A 17,585-nucleotide genomic window follows, 5' to 3' on the forward strand; every position below is an offset into this window, starting at 1 on the left:
AAAATTACCAAATACAGTAGAAAGGTGGCTGTGACCACCCAGTGACAGAAAATACATTCTTAAACAGAGCTTGTTGTCAGGCTGGCAAGTTAGTGAACCTCACCTCCCGGTCCCTGCTACCCTGGCTTCCAGTGTCCCGCGGCTTCTGCCAGCCTTTGCATTTTTCTCTCTTTTTCTCATTGCGTGGCCCCCTTGTCTTTAAAAGGCTAAACTGCTCTGTACTAAATTTGGTCACACAGCGCTCCAAGATTCCCTGGAATGTCCTCAAGTTTCAAACAGCTCTGACCGTGAGGCAGGCCCGCCCCCTGGCTTGGGGATTGGCTTCTCCTCTGTGGCTGGGCAGCTGTCAGGTTTTATTGGTTGCTGGTTAGACCAAGCAGGGTCCACTAGCAGGGAGGCTGCTGTGTCCCCCGGAGCACCTGTAGTACAGCAGGGCCCAAGGAGCTGCAGTGCTCACCTAGCTGGAGCTTTGCACTCAAACCCACTCAATTCCAACAGGAACTCGGGCTCCCGTCCCTTCCCTGCCTACTACCACCAGCAAGCCCACCACACTCGGTAGGAGCAGCTGCTCACTTTGCCAAGATGTCCAAAGTAGCTAAGTATCGGCGGCAGGTGAGTGAAGACCCCGACATCGATAGCCTGCTGTCCACCCTCTCCCCTGAAGAGATGGAGGAGCTGGAGAAGGAACTAGATGTGGTGGACCCAGACGGGAGCATCCCGGTGGGGCTGCGGCAGAGGAATCAAACGGACAAACAGCCCTCGGGCTCATTCAACCGGGAAGCCATGCTCAACTTCTGTGAAAAGGAGAGCAAGAAACTCATCCAGAGAGAGATGTCTGTGGATGTGAGTGACACACCCTGGAGGGAAGCAGGGTGGGGAGGGAGGGCGGGGCCCCTGACTCCAGGACTAGAAACCCTTCCTTTTTCAGAAGAGCTGTTCTTACTGACAGGAGACCAGATGCTTCAGAAGAGGTTATTGTGTGTTAAACCGACAGTGTGAACCTCTGCCCTTAGTTTGCCTTGTAAGCAGAAGTTGGATATGTTGGAGAGACATGGCCTCTCAAAATTCCAATCGGGGGGGAAAAAGGGAGCTGAGGCTGAGAGGTGTCCTTGAAGAGTTCATTGTTGAGCTGATAGCATCCCGGTCTCAGTATTCTTCTCCCTCTACCTCCGTCCTGTGCTGGGGAGGAGGGAGAAAGACTGGGGTGATAATTGTGTCTCTTAGCACTCAAGAAGAGAAAGCTGAGCTGATGGGTCAGAATGGCCCAACTCCTAAGAGCCTGGACAGGAATGTAGGGAGACACAGTGGAACATAGAGACACAGTGTCTCTGTCCCCGCCATCCATTCTCCGGGGCCCACGTTCAGGACTTTACCAAGGGGCTCAGGAATTCTTACCCCATGGGCAGGGTGGTTATTTCTTTTAAAGCTTTGATAATGGTGAATAAATAATCAATCCAGGTATGGGGGCCTGTCTTTGAAGGGCTGGGGACCCAGGACAGGAACCAGAGAAATGAAATTCAGTCAAGGTCTTGATGCTTTTGTAACAGCATCCCCCCTCTTGCGCTCTCTCTGGGGCAACACCCCCCCCCAAACATTCTCTCTGAAGCTTGGTATTGTTCTTCTCTTCCGTCCCCCAGGCTCTGGGCCCAGTGGCTGACTTGCATCTGTGACTTCTGGAGGCTGAGGTCAAACAGAACTGTTTTCAGCCCTGGGAACCAAACTCAGGGCCTCTCACATGCCATGTGAGGGTGCCACCTTTGAGCTATGCAGTCCTAAAACTCAAGCCCTTACTTAATTATAAAGCAAGATGTTTAGGTCAAAGAGCACAGAGGGACTCTTGTGCTCCTGGGACTTTCATTCCCCAGTGTTTCTGCTCTTAGTAAATACTGTGCCCAGACTCTCTCCTCTCTCTCCCCCAGTTTCCTGGCTTTGCCCAGGGATGTACTTATTTCTCCAAATGGAGCCAAGTCAAGCAATAGAGGGTGGGGGAGAAGGCGTCTTTGGTCAGAGGTGTTGCCTTCAGGACCATCCTTGCCTTTTAGAGATAGTCTGTTACAATTCTCCCATTGCCCCTCATGCAGGTAAAGGGTGTGTGTTAGTACAGTGGCCTGCTGGACTGTGGAATGTATACTGAGTAGTGGGCAGAAGTGTCTGTCAGCCTGGGGGAGTGTGAGTTTCCTAATAAGTAGCCTCCTCAGCATTATTATTAAGGAATGATGGGGAAGTTAGGGCCTAGTGGTTAAGTATCAGAAAACCCTGTATGAGTGCCAGCCACTCTGGCGGCCCTGTCTGTGCGACTAAGTCACTCCCAAGCTACCTAGATCTCAAGGATAATAGCACCTGCCTTGAGGGCTGTTGAGGCAACTGAGAGGGTGATGGAGAGTGCCTGGCACAGAGCCTGGCACACAAGCACTCTGTCAGTGGCAGCAGCGCAATCACTAATTCATCTTAGTAAAGGGATTCAAAAATTGGTGCAATTAGCCCAAAGCGAATCTCTGCCCTTGTCCCGCCCTGCCCACCCCCTAGTCTAGACACTTGTCCCTTTAATTAGTGTCCAGAGACAAGGCAAAGCTTGGGTGCTCAAGTAGAGTGTCAGCTCCAGGCTGGGGAACTAGCTCCAGCTCTCACTACCTGGGCCTTCACTCTTCTCAAGACCTGCAGGTAGTAATCCAATTGATTTGATAGTGAGCCGACCAATCAGCCCGGCTTGTGGAAGGAAGATGGGCTGCAGAGAACCTTCTGCACCCACCACAAGAACCTTCTCTTTCATAAGCCTTAACAGTCTTCGGAGAAGAGGCTACATACTTGTCCCAGAGCGACACAGCTGAGGTGACGACTGATCTGCCTGATGCTGGAGTTTGTCCTTCCTCCTGTCACCCAGAATACCAGAGTAAAGGAAGGGAGGCAATGTCAGCCCTTGCTTCTCTATGTTTCAGACAAGTTCTCACATAGCACAGGCTTGGATCAAACTGGACAGCTTAGTGAAGATGACCTTGAACTCCCGATCCACCTGCTTCTACCTCCGAAGCAATGGGATTGCCCCCAGGAGCCACTGTGCCCCACTTACACAGTTGAACACAGCGAGGTCTTGGTGCATGCTAGACCAGCTCTGTTCCATTAGGGTCACACAGCAGCTACATGTGAGAGCCCCAGAGAGGTACGACCCAGTGTGCGTGTGTGCTGTCAGAGGAACAGTGGCTGTGGCCGTTTGGCTGGTCTCCCTACTTTCTGAGGAATACCATTAACTGCTAAACCAACTGTTGGCTACGGAAAGTTATAGGAACTATAGCTGATTCCTGGAGGTGGGATGGCGGCATTATGAACATTCTTTTGAAAGACTATGTTTATGTTTTAGACATAAGTAATAAAATATTCTTGGGACAATGGCTTGAATTGGGAGACTTGCTTTAGAATGACAGGGATGGGAGTGTGGGTTCATATGCTCATCACAGTGAGCTCTACATTTGTTTGAAACTAGCCATACTAGGAAAGAATTGATTAGGAACTGAGAGTGGTAAGCAGGCCCGTTCACCTTCTCCTGGGAGGAAAACTTAGACTGTGGCTGGAGTGCTAGGGTCTAGACCATGAAAGAGATTGGGCTACGTAGCCCTCACTGGGCTGGAATTTTCCAGGGATCGTCTGGATTCTTTAGGGTAGTTTTCATGCATATTCCTCCCATACCTCTTCCAGGTCACCACCTCCAGATGGTCATCCCAGATTCTTAGGCAAAGCCGGGCGGGCACCTTGATTGAACATTCTTGTATTGTGACATTCTACCCTTCAGGACATTTATCATTAAGGAAGGGGGTGCACGTGGGTCATGGCGTGCATGTGGAAGTCACAGGACAGTTTTCAAGAGTCAGCTCTCTACTTCCACGGTAGGTTCCAAAGACGTAACTCATGTTGTCAGGTTTGCACAGCAAGCAGTTTTCCTCCCGCTGAGCCACAGTGTGGGTCAGGGTGATGGAGGCTGAACCCAGGGCCTTGAGCACAGCAAACATCTGCCCTCCTGTGGAGCCACACAGCCCCTGCCCCTCTTTTTCTTGCAGTCTGCTTTCCTGGCTGTTTCTCTCACCAGCATATATTATTCAGGAGGCAAATACTTACATAAGACCTCCATACGAAAGATTCCCAGCTGCTTATGAAATGAATTTTATTAGCAGGAGATTCAGGGAAGGCTGGAGGCAGGCTTCGTCCCTGTCTGTAAATGGGGTGGATCTGGCAGCCAGGTTCCTCGCTGGTCCTCTGGGAGTTCTTCCTTAGCCCAGGTGGAAGACAGAGCCCTCACCAGAGCCTGAGCCAGCTGTGGAGTGAGGCGGCCCTTGTCTCATGTTTCAGGGACCTGATCACCACAGGTCAACTCTTATTCTCTTCCCTTCCCAAGTGGTGGTGGTGGTGGGGGGGGTGATGCCCTCAGCCTGCCTCTCTTGTCCTTCTCCCTAGGGTGACAGGGACCCAGGATTAGCACCTGTACGAAACTGGGGTCAGGGGCCAGGGCAGCTGGGCTAGGGGGTGGAGGAAGCTCTTTTAGCTTTTCCCTAGAGGTTAACTTGAGACTCTGTGGCAATCCACTGCTGTCCCCAGTCTCCCTCTGCCCATTTGCCTCTACAGTCCCTTCCTCCAGGTCTTCATTCAACTCCAGGCCCCTCGGGCTCCCTTCATGAATGGGAATCCCTGAGGCCGCAGCACCAACCCCCAGAGTGCCCTTTGCAGATAGCTGGGTTAGTTGGGAGCACAGCTCACTGATTAAGGAGATTAACCCCAACTGGTACACACTCAAAATAGCCCTGGAGGCTAGGGTAGAGAGGGCAGAAGAGGGTGATGGGCGCTTGGTGACCCAGGTAGACACAAGCACATACCTAGAAAAAGCTAGCCATGATTTTTTTTGTTTTTGTTTTTTAAGTTGGGCAATGGTGGCACACGCCTTTAATCCCAGCATGTGGGCATAGGCAGACAGACTTCTGAGTTCGAGGCCAGCCTGGTCTACAGAGTGAGTTCCAGGACAGTCAAGGCTATACAGAGAAACCCTGTCTCGAAAAACAAACAAACAAACAAAAAAACAAAAAAACCCACCTCTATCTGTAGTTGGGAAAAGCAGCTGACTTTATCTTCAGATGGGTGGTGGGAGCTACAGATGTTTGTCTCAACGTGCTGTTTTTTTAAAAATCTTTTGTTGGTTGTGTACATACTATATAAAGAATTTGTGGCGAGGCTATGGAGGCACACACCTTTAATACCAGCACTTGGGAGGAAGAGGCAGGCAGATCTCTGTAAGTCCAAGGCTAGCCTGGTCTACAGAGAGGTTCCAGGACAGAAAAAGATGCACAGAGAACCCCTATCTCGAACAAACAAACAAAAACCAAAAAACAAGACAAACAAAAAACCTGGATCTCATTGGTAGCATGGCTTCTGATGCTTGCCCCTTCTTGGAACTGGATCTCATTGGTAGCATGGCTTCTGATGCTTGCCCCTTCTTGGAACAACAAGTCTGCGAACTTGAGAGCTTGGCAGGATAGGAAACATGAGAGGTGGGCAAGCCAGAGGAATGATGGACAGGAGTGAGGAAGATTTACAAGGAGAGGAACGTGGGGGGTGAGGGGGTGGGGGGTTTTCAATGCGGTCTGAGTGCTACCGATCAAGAAAGGCAGCGGCTAGCAACACGGAGAGTTGGAAGCACCAGGGCTTCAGGGACTTCATGGTCCCCAGACATGGATCAAATGAGGAAGACAAAGCTTTCATCTAGCCTATCTGCACACCCAGTCTCTCTCCCTCCTCCAGGAGACTGTGGAATGATGGTGTCAGCTCATGCCAGCATTTCCACAGCTGACTCAGACTAGGCAAGCCCTGAGTGGCAGGTACTGAGAAAGATTTGCAGGGCACAAGAACACGCTCGCGTGCGAGTGTGTGTGTGTACTCAAAACAAGGGTCACAAGGCATAGAGGTAGAGGGAGCAAGAAGCTGATATTTATGTGCTTGCCAAGTTGGATAAGCAGGAATGTCCTTATTCCTAGGGTAAGGTCCACATTGGCTGTATTGTGCTTATTGAACCACACTAGGCATAAGCAACAGAAAGAGGTGGTTGACAGCCAGGGTATATGTCCCTGTTCAGGGCTTCTCTGCAGCCGGGCCAGGCAGGAGCTAAAAAACCATAGGTACCTAGACTCGGCTAGGTGCAGATTTGGGTTCTGCTTCTGCCCCTCACAGTGCCAGTGAAGCTGAGTGCCTTAGGTGAGAGAGAGAACATTGACTTATTTATCATGTGCGGATGCCAAGGGCATTACCAACCCCATCTCATCGGCTTAGCTTCTTCAGCTCTGTTACTTGTCAAGTAGGAATGATAAAAATCAGCCTCGAAGGGTTATTGGAGGATTAAACAGGATCAAGTATTGAGAGTTTAGTTCACCAGGAGAGAGACTTTCTTCACTCTAAATTCTTCAGGCTTTGTACCTATGCAGATGCCAAAACGACATTTAAAAAAAAAAAAACTCACAAGGCTGAAAACATTCTGTCTTCAGGAATGAGGTAATGACAAGAGGGTGAGGGGAAAGGAGAAAAGCAAGGAAGTAATTTAGGGAAGGAGTCAAGGGTTGTTTGTCTTCGATTACTGCCTGGTTCCAGTCACCTGATGTCATAGAACTACCTTTATTTCACCTCCTTCTCATCCCAGGCCCAGGGACCCATGCTAGTTTACTGGTTCTGAGAGCTAGCGGGAAAGAGAAAGCCGAGGGGCTGTTTAGGTATGGAGAGCTCTCCTTGTCAGCCATGCTCCAACCTAGCATGATCTCAGAAAAGCCAGGGCTGCTTTGGGAATTTTGGCTTCAGCTATCTCTGGGGTCCACTGCACAGGCCAGGCCAGGTCGTCAGGACACTGTTTACAAACAGCTAGGAATAGAAAGGCCTCCTGCTCCATGCTCCACCCTCTCCTGCCCTCACTTCTTCCCTGTTCAGGATCCCTAGGCTCTGCTATCTCATCAGCCCTGACTCCAGAGCAGGGGGCAGGGACAGCAGAATGCAAAATGCCTGTCTCCTGCACTGAGGTGCACTGGTCTTGGAGCAGGGCTCCAGGAGGTACTATGGGTGCTGCATGTATAGAATCGACAGGTTGGAATTGTCAGAATCCAAGCAGACCTGGACTCTCAGCCTACTGTGCTGATTGTGTGGTTTGGACAAATCACTGTACCCACCAGAGTATCTGTCAAATGGAAGCTGAAGTGCCTGGTCCTGGGGAGTGGTAAGGCTCAATAACCTGCAAAGGCTCCAAGGCGTGTGCTGGGTTGGAAACCTGGTACTGAAGGCTCATGGATGTTTGTTTCTTGCCTTCCTTTGGTCCTCCTCAGCCCACTCATTCCCCTGCTCACCACATATGCTTCCCTCTCTCCACCACTGCTCTGTCAGTGCTAAGGATGGATAGCACCCAGAGCCTCACACATTTTAAACCTAGGCTCTGTCTGATCCATACTCCAGGCTCTTTACTGCCTTTATACACAGAATTCACAAATCACATTTTATGCTCATAAGGACAAGGAGGAGTCTACTAAATCACTAATGTGTCAAATATCTATTCTATTATATTGGGCATTTTCTAAATGCTAAGACAGGGTGAAGAGCATACAGATTGTCCTTGTCACCACAGATTACATTCATTCTCACAGTCAGGATAGATAGTGTACTTTGCTTTCTATTGTTGGAGACAATGGTCTTTGGGCCATGACCAAAAGCAACCTGGGGAGGAAAGGGTTTATCTGGTTCGCACATCTGGGTCACAGTCCATTCACGGTCCATCCTTAACGGAAGCCACGGTGAAAACTCAAGCAGGGTGGGAACCTGGTAGCAGGAACTGAAGCAGACACTGTGGAGGGATGCCACTCACGGGCTTGCTTTCCAAGACCTGTTCCCCTGTTTACCCATGTATACAACCCTGGACCACCTGCCCAGGGGTGGCACTACCTACAGTGTGCTGGGCCCTTCCACATCCATCACTGGTCAAGAAAATCACCCCACAGACCAATCTGATGAAGATATTTTTTCAACTGAGGTTCCCTGATCCCAGATAACCCTAGCTTGTGTGTCAAGTTAACATAAGCTAACCAGCATGGTAGACTGTAAACACACACACACACACACACACACAGAGCGTACATAATCCCAGCACTTGAGAGACAGAGTCAGGCAGATCTCTGTGAGTTCAAGGTCAACCTGGTCTCCAAAGCTAGTTCCAGGACAGCCAGGGATACACAGAGAAACCAAGTCTTGAAAAACAAGCCTAAAACAAAAGCATTATTTCTATTTATTTGTTTTATGTTTGTGCACCGTGTGTGTGCCTGGTGTCCACAGAGGCCAGAAGAAGGCATTAGATTCCCTGGAACTGAAGTAATGAATGACTGGGAGCTGGGTGCTGCGAGCTGCTCTCTGCAAGAGCAGCAAGTGCCCTTAACTGCTGAGACATCTTTCCACCCCTCGAATAATATTTAAAACCATGAGCCTAGAAGGGATCACTTAGGGAGTGGGTGTAGGTAGAGAGCAGATATTTGGGCATTGGTAGAGGAGAGGGATCTAATAGACGGGGGGTTGGGGGTGACTGGTGGTCTCATAGAAGCAAGTAGGAAAAAGGAGTCAGGGAAGAGAGCTCTCTGCTCTCCACCTTGTCCTTATTGCTAAGAGGGTTAAGAAGAAAAAGAAGGCAGGGGATCAGCCACCCTGCCTAGATCATGGATGCCACTCGAATAATGGAGTTACTGCACTGTAGTGAAGAGTAGACTCAACAGTGTATACAGATTCGAGAAAGAAATGTGTGCCTCGCCGGGCGTGGTGGCGCACACCTTTAATCCCAGCACTCGGGAGGCAGAGGCAGGCGGATTTCTGAGTTCGAGGCCAGCCTGGTCTACAAAGTGAGNTGTGTGTGTGTGTGTGTGTGTGTGTGTGTGTGTGTGAGAGAGAGAGAGAGAGAGAGAGAGAGAGAGACTCTAACACAATCAAGAGAGCCAGGTAAGGGCCGGGCATGGTGGCTCACACCTTTAATCCTAGCATTTGGGAGGCAGAGGCAGGCGGATTTCTGAGTTTGAAGCCAGCCTGGTCTACAAAGTGAGCTCCAGGACAGCCAGGGCTACACAGAGAAACCCTGTCTCAAAAAACCTAAATAAATAAATAAATAAATAAAATAATAAAAGAAAAAAAGAGAGAGAGAAAGCCAAGGTAAATGTGGCAACAGGGAGGACTTTTTAGAGACAGGGAACATTGTTGCCTGTCTGCTGTTAGGAATAAGTCAGCAGAAGGAAACACTTTGATGGCACTGGGGAAGGAGTAAGGAAGAGATGGAGCTCACAGCAGCTGGCAGGTCTGCATGCCAGGCAGAGTCTCACCACTGCATGGAGGGAAAGTGAAGGAGATAGCAGTGATGCAGCTTGATTGACAGGTGTGGGGAGGAGGTGGTGAAGCTGTTCTCTGATGTGTTGACATGTGCACTGCGTGAGCTGGGGAGGCAGCAGGAGCAGCCATATATAGGCTGGATTGAAGCAGGGAGAATTTTAGGAGGTTGCACAGTTGTCAGAGATCAAGGCCTAGGCCACCAGAAGAATGCTCAGTGCTCCCTGGGAGAGGTAGAGAAAACAGGAAAACACTTTTAGACAAGAAATCTGGCCTGCAAGCTGTCACCAGACTACAACCTGTGCCAGAAAGGCTTAAAAGCCCCGTAGACTTTCTATTTCATGTGCATCTGTCTGTCCTCAAGGCCACCCATGCTCAGGCATGAGGGAGCACACAGTTCCTTCCCAGTACCCAACTGACACCTGAGAGATGGGACCTGAACAGATTTCCAAGTCAAGTCAGGGAACATGGTGACTTCTCTGCTGACTTCAGACACTGTGTGGCCTCAGACAAGCGCTTAGCATACATATAAGCGTTAACTTCTTTTGCTTTTTATTCTTTTCCGTATTGCATTTGTACTTTGCAAAGTGGGCCTTCCCCCACACAGGCTTTACAACAACATAAAAGCCGTGCAGAAGTGTGCACAGTGCAGAAGTGTAGACAGAGTTGGGTGACAGACCAGAGTGATCAGGACATTGAATATCAGCTTAACAGTACCACAGCACCCACCCAAGCTTTCTCCCCAAGGCTAACACCTACCTCAACTTCCAGCCCCATAGGTTGGTTTTGTCTGTTTTTATGGACTCCTAAGGGAAGAGTTCTCTGGACTCTTTTACTCCGCTGTCGGTAAAATCAACAGTGGTGTCATCCATAGCATTTTGTTTTGTTTTGTTTTGTTTTGCTGTTTTCTGAGACAGGGTTTCTCAGTGTAGCCCTCACTGTCCTGGATCTTGCTCTGTAGACCAGGCTGGCCTCGAACTCAGAGATGTGTCTGCTCTGCCTTCAGAGTGCTGGAATTGAAGACGTATCACCACATTTTTATACATCCACCCTGTGCAATATTCCACAGCATGAGTATGCGACAATGTATTTACTCCATCTCCCTGTTAATGGCAACGTGGGACGTTTCCAGTCTGGGGCTATTGTAAACCAGGATACTAAGAACACGTTTTTCCCACTCGTGACTTCTTTTCTGTTTGGTATGTGTCTACGTGTGGAGTTTACATTTCAGGAACACTCGACTTACTTCAAAGGATGATGCTACTGATTTGAGGAGTTTTAATGAAGATGAGATTTAAAAAGATGGAGGTGATCTAACACCATGCTTTGCAACAACGGGTACTGGGCAGATAGCCATTGTGGTCATTTTCAGGCGAGCCCATCTTTGAGAGCAGTCAGGGTACAGCCATGTTCTTTGGCTATATTCTGCATCCTTCTCCTAACCCAGTCTTCTAAGAGTCAGCCACTTTCCTAAAGCTCAGGCTAGGTTCTTTTACTCTGGACTCTTCAGCTTTCCAACCATGAAGATCTGAACAGCATCTTCTAGCTGGGCATGGTGGCAGAAGCAGGTGGATCTCTGTGAGTTCAAGGCCAACCTGGTCCACAAATCAAGTTCTTTGAAAACCAGAGCTATATAGTAGGGAAACCATGTCTCAAAAAACAAAAACAAAACACAAGTAGGGGCTGGAGAGATGGCTCAGGATTTAAGAGCACTGACTACTCTTCTAGAGAACCTGGGTTCAAATCCCAGCACCCACATGGCAGCTCATAGCTGTCTGTTACGCCAAGATCTAACACCCTCACACAGACATAAGACATGCAGACAAAACACCAATGCATATTTTTAAAAGATTTGTTTATTTATTTATTTATTTTATGTGGTTGAGTACACTGTAGCTGTACAGATGGTTGTGAGCCTTCACATGGTTGTTCGGAATTGAATTTAGGACTTCTGCTTGCTCCGGTCTACCCCACTCACTCCGGCCCAAAGATTTATTTATTAGTATACATAAGTACACTGCAGCTGACTTCAGATGCAGCAGAAGAGGGCGTCAGGTCTCATTACAGGTGGTTGTGAGCCACCATGTGGTTGCTGGGATTTGAACTCCAGACCTTCGGAAGAGCAGTCAGTGCTCTTACTGGCTGATCCATCTCACCAGCCTTTTCTTTTCTTTTCTTTCCTTTCCTTTCCTTTCCTTTCCTTTCCTTTCCTTTCCTTTCCTTTCCTTTCCTTTTCTTTTCTTTCTTTCTTTCAAAAGATTTATTTATTTATTTTGCATTTTCTTTAAAAAGTGGATAAATAAAAGGAAGAAAAAGAAGAGGTTTTCCACTTCACGCCTCCTCCCCCTTCTCTTCTCTTGCTCCAGTGTGACAGCCCATTGTCTCCTCAGCTCAGTTTTCAGGAGTCTCTTGGTTTAGTTTCCTCCTTAGCTTATGTCTGCGTTTTGAGTCATTCTAAACATTGTTCTCAGCTCTCAGGTTTGATCTTCTCCAATCTGTTTCTTCCTCGGTGTGGTGCGACTGTCAGTATCTCTAAAGCCACACCCGAACCTCTAGTCACGGCGATCCTTACCAGCGCCTCGGTGAATTAAAAGCCCAGGTCCTCAGCTGTGCCTCAGAGCTGTCTAGGACTTCTCGCCATGACCCTTTCACTCCCGAAGACGTTATTTCAAAAGGCAGCCGTGCTCTATGAATCATCTCTTTTCACCCTAAAAAGATGGCCTAGCCCACGTTTCACAGAGAGACATGAAGCCAACAGAAGATGCTTGAAAACCCATCAGCACCCTGAATGCAAACCCTCTTCTCTGTTCTCCCTTTGAAAGGGCTTCTTTTCTCCTGGCTCCGCCCACTTTAGGTTTCACTCACTCCTGCCTCCACAAGGGTGCTTTGCGCCCCTTCTTTGGGCTGCAGCATCCCAGACTGCTGTCCTCAGGGCTCAGCTCAGCTCTTTTGCCTCCTAGCCAGGCTACAGAAAAAAGCATCCCCACTGAGCATCTACCTCACCACAATGCTATCAGTGTCGATGACACAGCCTAGGACCTCCATTACTAAGTCTAAGCCATATGCTTTGGTTTTTTGAGACAGGGTTTCTCTGTGAAGCCTTGGCTATCCTGGAACTCACTCTGTAGACCAGGCTGACCTTGAACTCACAGAGATCCACCTGCCTCTGCTTCCTGAGTTCTGGGATTTAAGGCTTGAGCCACCACTGTCTGTCTGGCCATTCTCTTGGGGTTTTTTTGTTTTATTTTTACTTGTTAAAAAATTATTTTATGTACATTGTTGATTTGCCTTCATGCATGTCTTTGTGAAGGTATTGGGTCTCCTGGAACAGGAGTTCTAGAGAATTGTGAGCTGCCATGTGGGTGCTAGGAATTGAACCCAGGTCCTCTGGAAGAACAGCCAATGCTCTTAATCTCCGAGCCATCTCTCCAGCCTTTCTCTTGTTCTTAAAACACTTCTGTGGCACCAAGACACCACATCCACCTGGCTCCCCTTTTTTTTTCTAATTGTTCCTTCCTGGCTGCCGAGGGAAGCGATGCTCCCTGTAACGGCTGCACATCACTGTCTCCTCTGCAGTCTCCCCAGATGCCTTCTGCCCTACAGCCACAGCTACAACCCCATGCTCAGCCTCTATCTATGGCCTAGATCTCTATTTTGGGTTCTAGATCATTCAGTTGCCTCTTGGATACCTCAAGTGTCTCAAATTTAACCCGTCTAAAAATAAATTAGTCATCGACACCCCACCTTCTTCGTAAACCTGCTTTTCCTCTATAGTCTGCACTTTGGCAATAGAAGGACCGTCTAACCCAGAACCGAGGACACAGCCCTGGAGGTTAGGCAGCCCTCTTCTCTCTCCCAGTTTCCAGACTTGATGAGTGATAGAATCCTGCCTGTTTTGCCCCTGTGATCTCTTAGCTCTTCTTTCTCCTACACATCCATTGCTTCCATTCACCAACCAGACTCACTCTCTCCTGGTGTCTCTGCTCTCGACATTGCAACCTAGCCATCCTGGCCTCAGCTGCCAGAGTCTTATTATAAGATGAAATCATGATCTCGCCCCTCCCTGCAGAAAAACCTTCAGTTGCTCAACAGAGCTTCTATGATCAAATTTACCCTCCTTAGCATGGCTTAGGAGGGCCTTGGTGAGCCAGCGCCTGTCACTCTCAAGCCACGAATACCCTTCTCCTTCACCTCTACCCTTTGCAGGAGCTGGAGACCGTTGGTTCTTCATAGCTGCCAAGCCTTCTCCTGCTCTCTCAGTGCCTTTGAAAGTTCCATCACTTAAGTGGGATGCTAGGTCTCTATAGCCTTTACTTCACTGACATCCTCTTTAGAAGGATTCCCTGGCCGAGTGGTGGTGTGCCTTTAACTTAAGCACATAGCGGGCAGAGACAAAGTGGATCTCTGAGTTCGAGGCTAGCCTGGTCTACAGAGTGAGTTTGAGGACAGCCAGGGCTACAGGGAAACCCTGTCTGAAAACAAATTTTAAAAACTGAAAAACAAAACCAACCAACCAACCAACCACATAAACCAACAAAACTTTCCAGACCTCCAGTCTGAAACTGTATGCTCAGATCCTGTGTTCACAGCAACATCTGCACTGTCTGGCACTTGGCACAGCAGGTACACATGACACATCATGTCAGTGCTCCCCTCTGCTCCTCCCCAAGTTCCTCCTCCTTCCTTTTCCTCCTCTTCTTCCTCTTCCCTCGTTCCTACTTCCTCCTCTTTAATTCCAGAAGATTTATTATTGTAGGTGTATGATGTGTTTGTATATGTGAGTCACATCACCTGTGTGCACGTCAGAAGACACTTTTGGGGAGTCTTTTCTCTTCCACCACGGCTTGTGGTTGGAGGGGGTCACCAGGCTCCACGGCTAAGCATGTTCACCGTGCAATCCTGAAGAGGAAGAGGACAAGGAAAGATTGTAAATGCCATTTTTATTTTATTTTATTTATTATCAGGGTGGGGTTACACATGGTACAGCATACTTGTAGAGGTCAGAAGTTGGTTCTCTCCTTCTACCATGTAGACTTAGGGATTGAACTCGTCTTGGTAGCAGGCCCTCTTAACCACTGATCCATCTTGCTGGCCCCAAGTACTGGTTTTATAAAAATATCACTTAGTCTACAAAAGTTGTGATTGAGCTTCCCTCTTCTGAGACTTTTTTTTTTTTTCCTTTTCACGACCAGGTTTTTCTTTGTACCTTTGTTGCCCTGGAACTCGCTCTGTAAGACCAGGCTGGCCTCGAACTCAGAGACTTGCCTGCCTCTGCTTCCTGAATGCTGGGATTATAGGCATGCACCAACACCACCCAGCTTTCCTCTGAGACTCTTTGAAAATACAATTTTGTGTGCAAATTGTCAAATGAAGGGGCATTTGGCAGTGACATGCCACCCTATCCCAGTTTCTGTGAACAGTCAATGAAATCAGTCCAAACGTCATGTTCTGGCATAGGCAGATGTCTGGGAAGAGATGTCCCATTCTCTTCCTTCTCTTGTCTCTTTCTGAGCTCTGTAGGCATGTGAAATCACAAACTGACACTTCCAAGCAAACATGGTCAAATCCACCCATGGCCCTTGATCTGCTTAGGGCCACTGAAGAGCGAGTGAGCGGAACCCTCTGCTCCCATCATCTAGGTCCCTCCTTAAGCGTCCAGGAGCTTTGTCTTAGACCTGGAACAAACAGCACTGCTTCCCTAGAGAATTTGCTACAAGCCTGTGTCCCTCTGGACCCTCCCCCCATTTCCCTGCAGAGAGTCAGAGGGGAGCTGTCCACAGCGCTCAGAATCTCTTTTCAGGGAGCCTAAGGCCTGGATATGTAGATGTGGGACCCAGAGAGGTCTAGGCAACCTGCTGCTGCTGCTGCTGCTGCTGCTGCTGCTGCTGCTGCTGCTGCTGCTATGGAAACATGTCTACTGGAGTAGCAAAGAAGGGCAGAGCTAAGATTAGGTCCTTATAGAGTCTACAATATTGACAATCCTCTGTCTTTCTTAGCCAGACTTCCACAGAGAATTAAACCCTACAAAAACCAAAACAAACCAAAAATGAAATGAAAAGACTATTTTCTCAGCTCCCTCTGTGTTACTGGAGCAGAAGACTGGGAAATCACTACTTACTCCTTTTACTTTTTTGAGGCAGGCTTTCGTGTAGCTTGGGCTGGCTTTAAACTTGTTCATACAGTGAACCTTGATAACCTTGAACACCACATTCTCCTGCCTCCTGCTAATTGCTGGGATCAGAGGCGCGCACCACACCATCTGATCAGAACTGTATTTGGTTCATAGTTCTGGAGGCTGTGAGAGCTACGATTCCATGATAGAGGACTTTCATCAAGCATGGCAGAAAGTGGGAGGGGAGGCATGAATGGAGAGGAGTTAGCAGTCATGCAAAAAGGCACGAACTTTACTCCAGAAAGGCACTGCCGCCACAGCTGTGCTGCCACAGCGGCCACAGTAGCACTAATCCATTCAAGTGCCTCCAAGACCCAATATGGCTCGTGTGACTCCACCCTCCAACACCAGCAGACTGGGGACCGAGTTTCTTTCTTTCTTTTTTTTCTTTCTCTTTCTTTCTTTCTTTCTTTTTTTTTTTGGTTTTTCGAGACAGGGTTTCTCTGTGTAGCCCTGGCTGTCCTGGAACTCACTTTGTAGACCAGGCTGGCCTCGAACTCAGAAATCCGCCTGCCTCTGCCTCCCGAGTGCTGGGATTAAAGGCGTGTGCCACCACGCCCGGTGGGGACTGAGTCTCTAACACATGAATTTAGGAAGCCCATTTCAACATATCTCTCACAAAGATGCAGGGCAGCCAACCCTGTTCTCAGTCCATAAGACGGAAATTGATTCATTATTTATAATGGATGCTTTGAGGAATTAATGATTGGTATTTCCTGCTAGAATTCCATCTACCAAAGGCTGGCATTAGGTCATTTTGCTTCTACCACATTTTCTGAAAATCTCACCTATCCCAATGGGAGCATGTCTGCTACTGAGCGATGGATGACACACCTGTCCCCTGTCCTCTGCCACAGCTAAGCTTAACTTAATCTCAGAATCGAGGAAGGATGTTGGCAGTGACCATAAAGTACTGGAGATGCAGCTGTTTCCGTGGTCAAGGGGGTCAGGCTGAAGTCTTCAGATGCATCTCCAGTCCTACAGTCCTGCTTTGAGCAGTGTGAGCCAGGCATGGTGGCACATGTCTCCTTTGTTTGTTTGTTTGTTTGTGTTTTCACAACAGTGTTTCACTCTGCATCCCTGGGTGTCCTAGAGCTTAGAGACCCCCCCCCCGCCTCTGCCTCCCCAGTGTGGTACTAAAGGTGTGTCTCGCCATGCCTGGTTTATGTGGCACACGTCTTTAATCTCAGCAGAGGCAGGCTAATCTCTGTGAGTTAGAGGCTGGCCTGGTCTGCATAAAGAATTCCAGGCTAGCTAAGGCAGCATAGTGAGGCCCAGTCTCAACAAAACAAACAACAAAAAAGAAGAGCGTGCTACTTCTGGCTGGCTTTCTTTAAAATATAACTTAGAACAGGCAGTGGTGGTACGTGGCTTTAGAGTCAGCACTTGGGAGGCAGAGGCAGGTGGATCTCTGACTTTGAGACCAGCCTGGTTTACAGAGATCCTTTCAGGACAGCCAGGGCTACACCAGAGAGGTCCTGTCTTGATAAAGAAAAGGAATATATATATATATATATATATATATATATATATATATATATATATGAATTTCTCTCTGTCTTTTAAAAGTTAGCAAAATTATAATGCATTTCATTATGGTATTTTTGGGAGCAGTTCATCTTTTTCCTTTGTTCTTATTCCTTCTTCCCCACCATGGCTCTCCACGTCCCTCTTGTGGAGAGGATGACTCTGACCCCCCCCACCCCCGACATCTCTCCCCTGCTTTCCAGTTAATGCACCCCATGCTGTCTTCCTCCCTGATTAAGGTTCTCTGCCTCCTTTGAGCAGAGACTTCTCTCTCTGTTTTCCTGTTGTGCCTGAGATCATTCTGTGCACATAGACATTCCACTAAGTTTTCTCTCCTGCTTATCCTATTAGTCATTTTCTCATTTCATTAAAAATTCTTCCTAAACATCATTTTCAGTGGATGTCACCATGGCCCACTATATGGCAGTATTGAACCGTTTGCCTATATTTGGACATTTACATGGTTCTCAATAAATATACTTTCCAAGGCCCCAAACAGATCTCCAGAGCCTCCACACAAGTT

At 48.3% G+C, this 17,585-nt stretch overlaps 1 protein-coding gene across 1 annotated transcript in view; it reads left to right on the top strand.

Moving 5' to 3' along the window:
• The first annotated feature begins 391 nt into the window (after window positions 1-391).
• Lmod1 (leiomodin 1) overlaps window positions 392-17,585 on the top strand; it is a 45,860-nt gene continuing 28,666 nt past the window's right edge. The window contains exon 1 of the mRNA XM_021169492.1: window positions 392-843. Coding sequence (XP_021025151.1) covers window positions 583-843 — 261 coding nt within the window. The 5' untranslated portion in view covers window positions 392-582. The remainder of the gene's footprint in view (window positions 844-17,585) is intronic.

The sequence above is a fragment of the Mus caroli genome, chromosome 1, assembly GCF_900094665.2.
Source record: "Mus caroli chromosome 1, CAROLI_EIJ_v1.1, whole genome shotgun sequence".
NCBI lineage: Eukaryota > Metazoa > Chordata > Mammalia > Rodentia > Muridae > Mus > Mus caroli.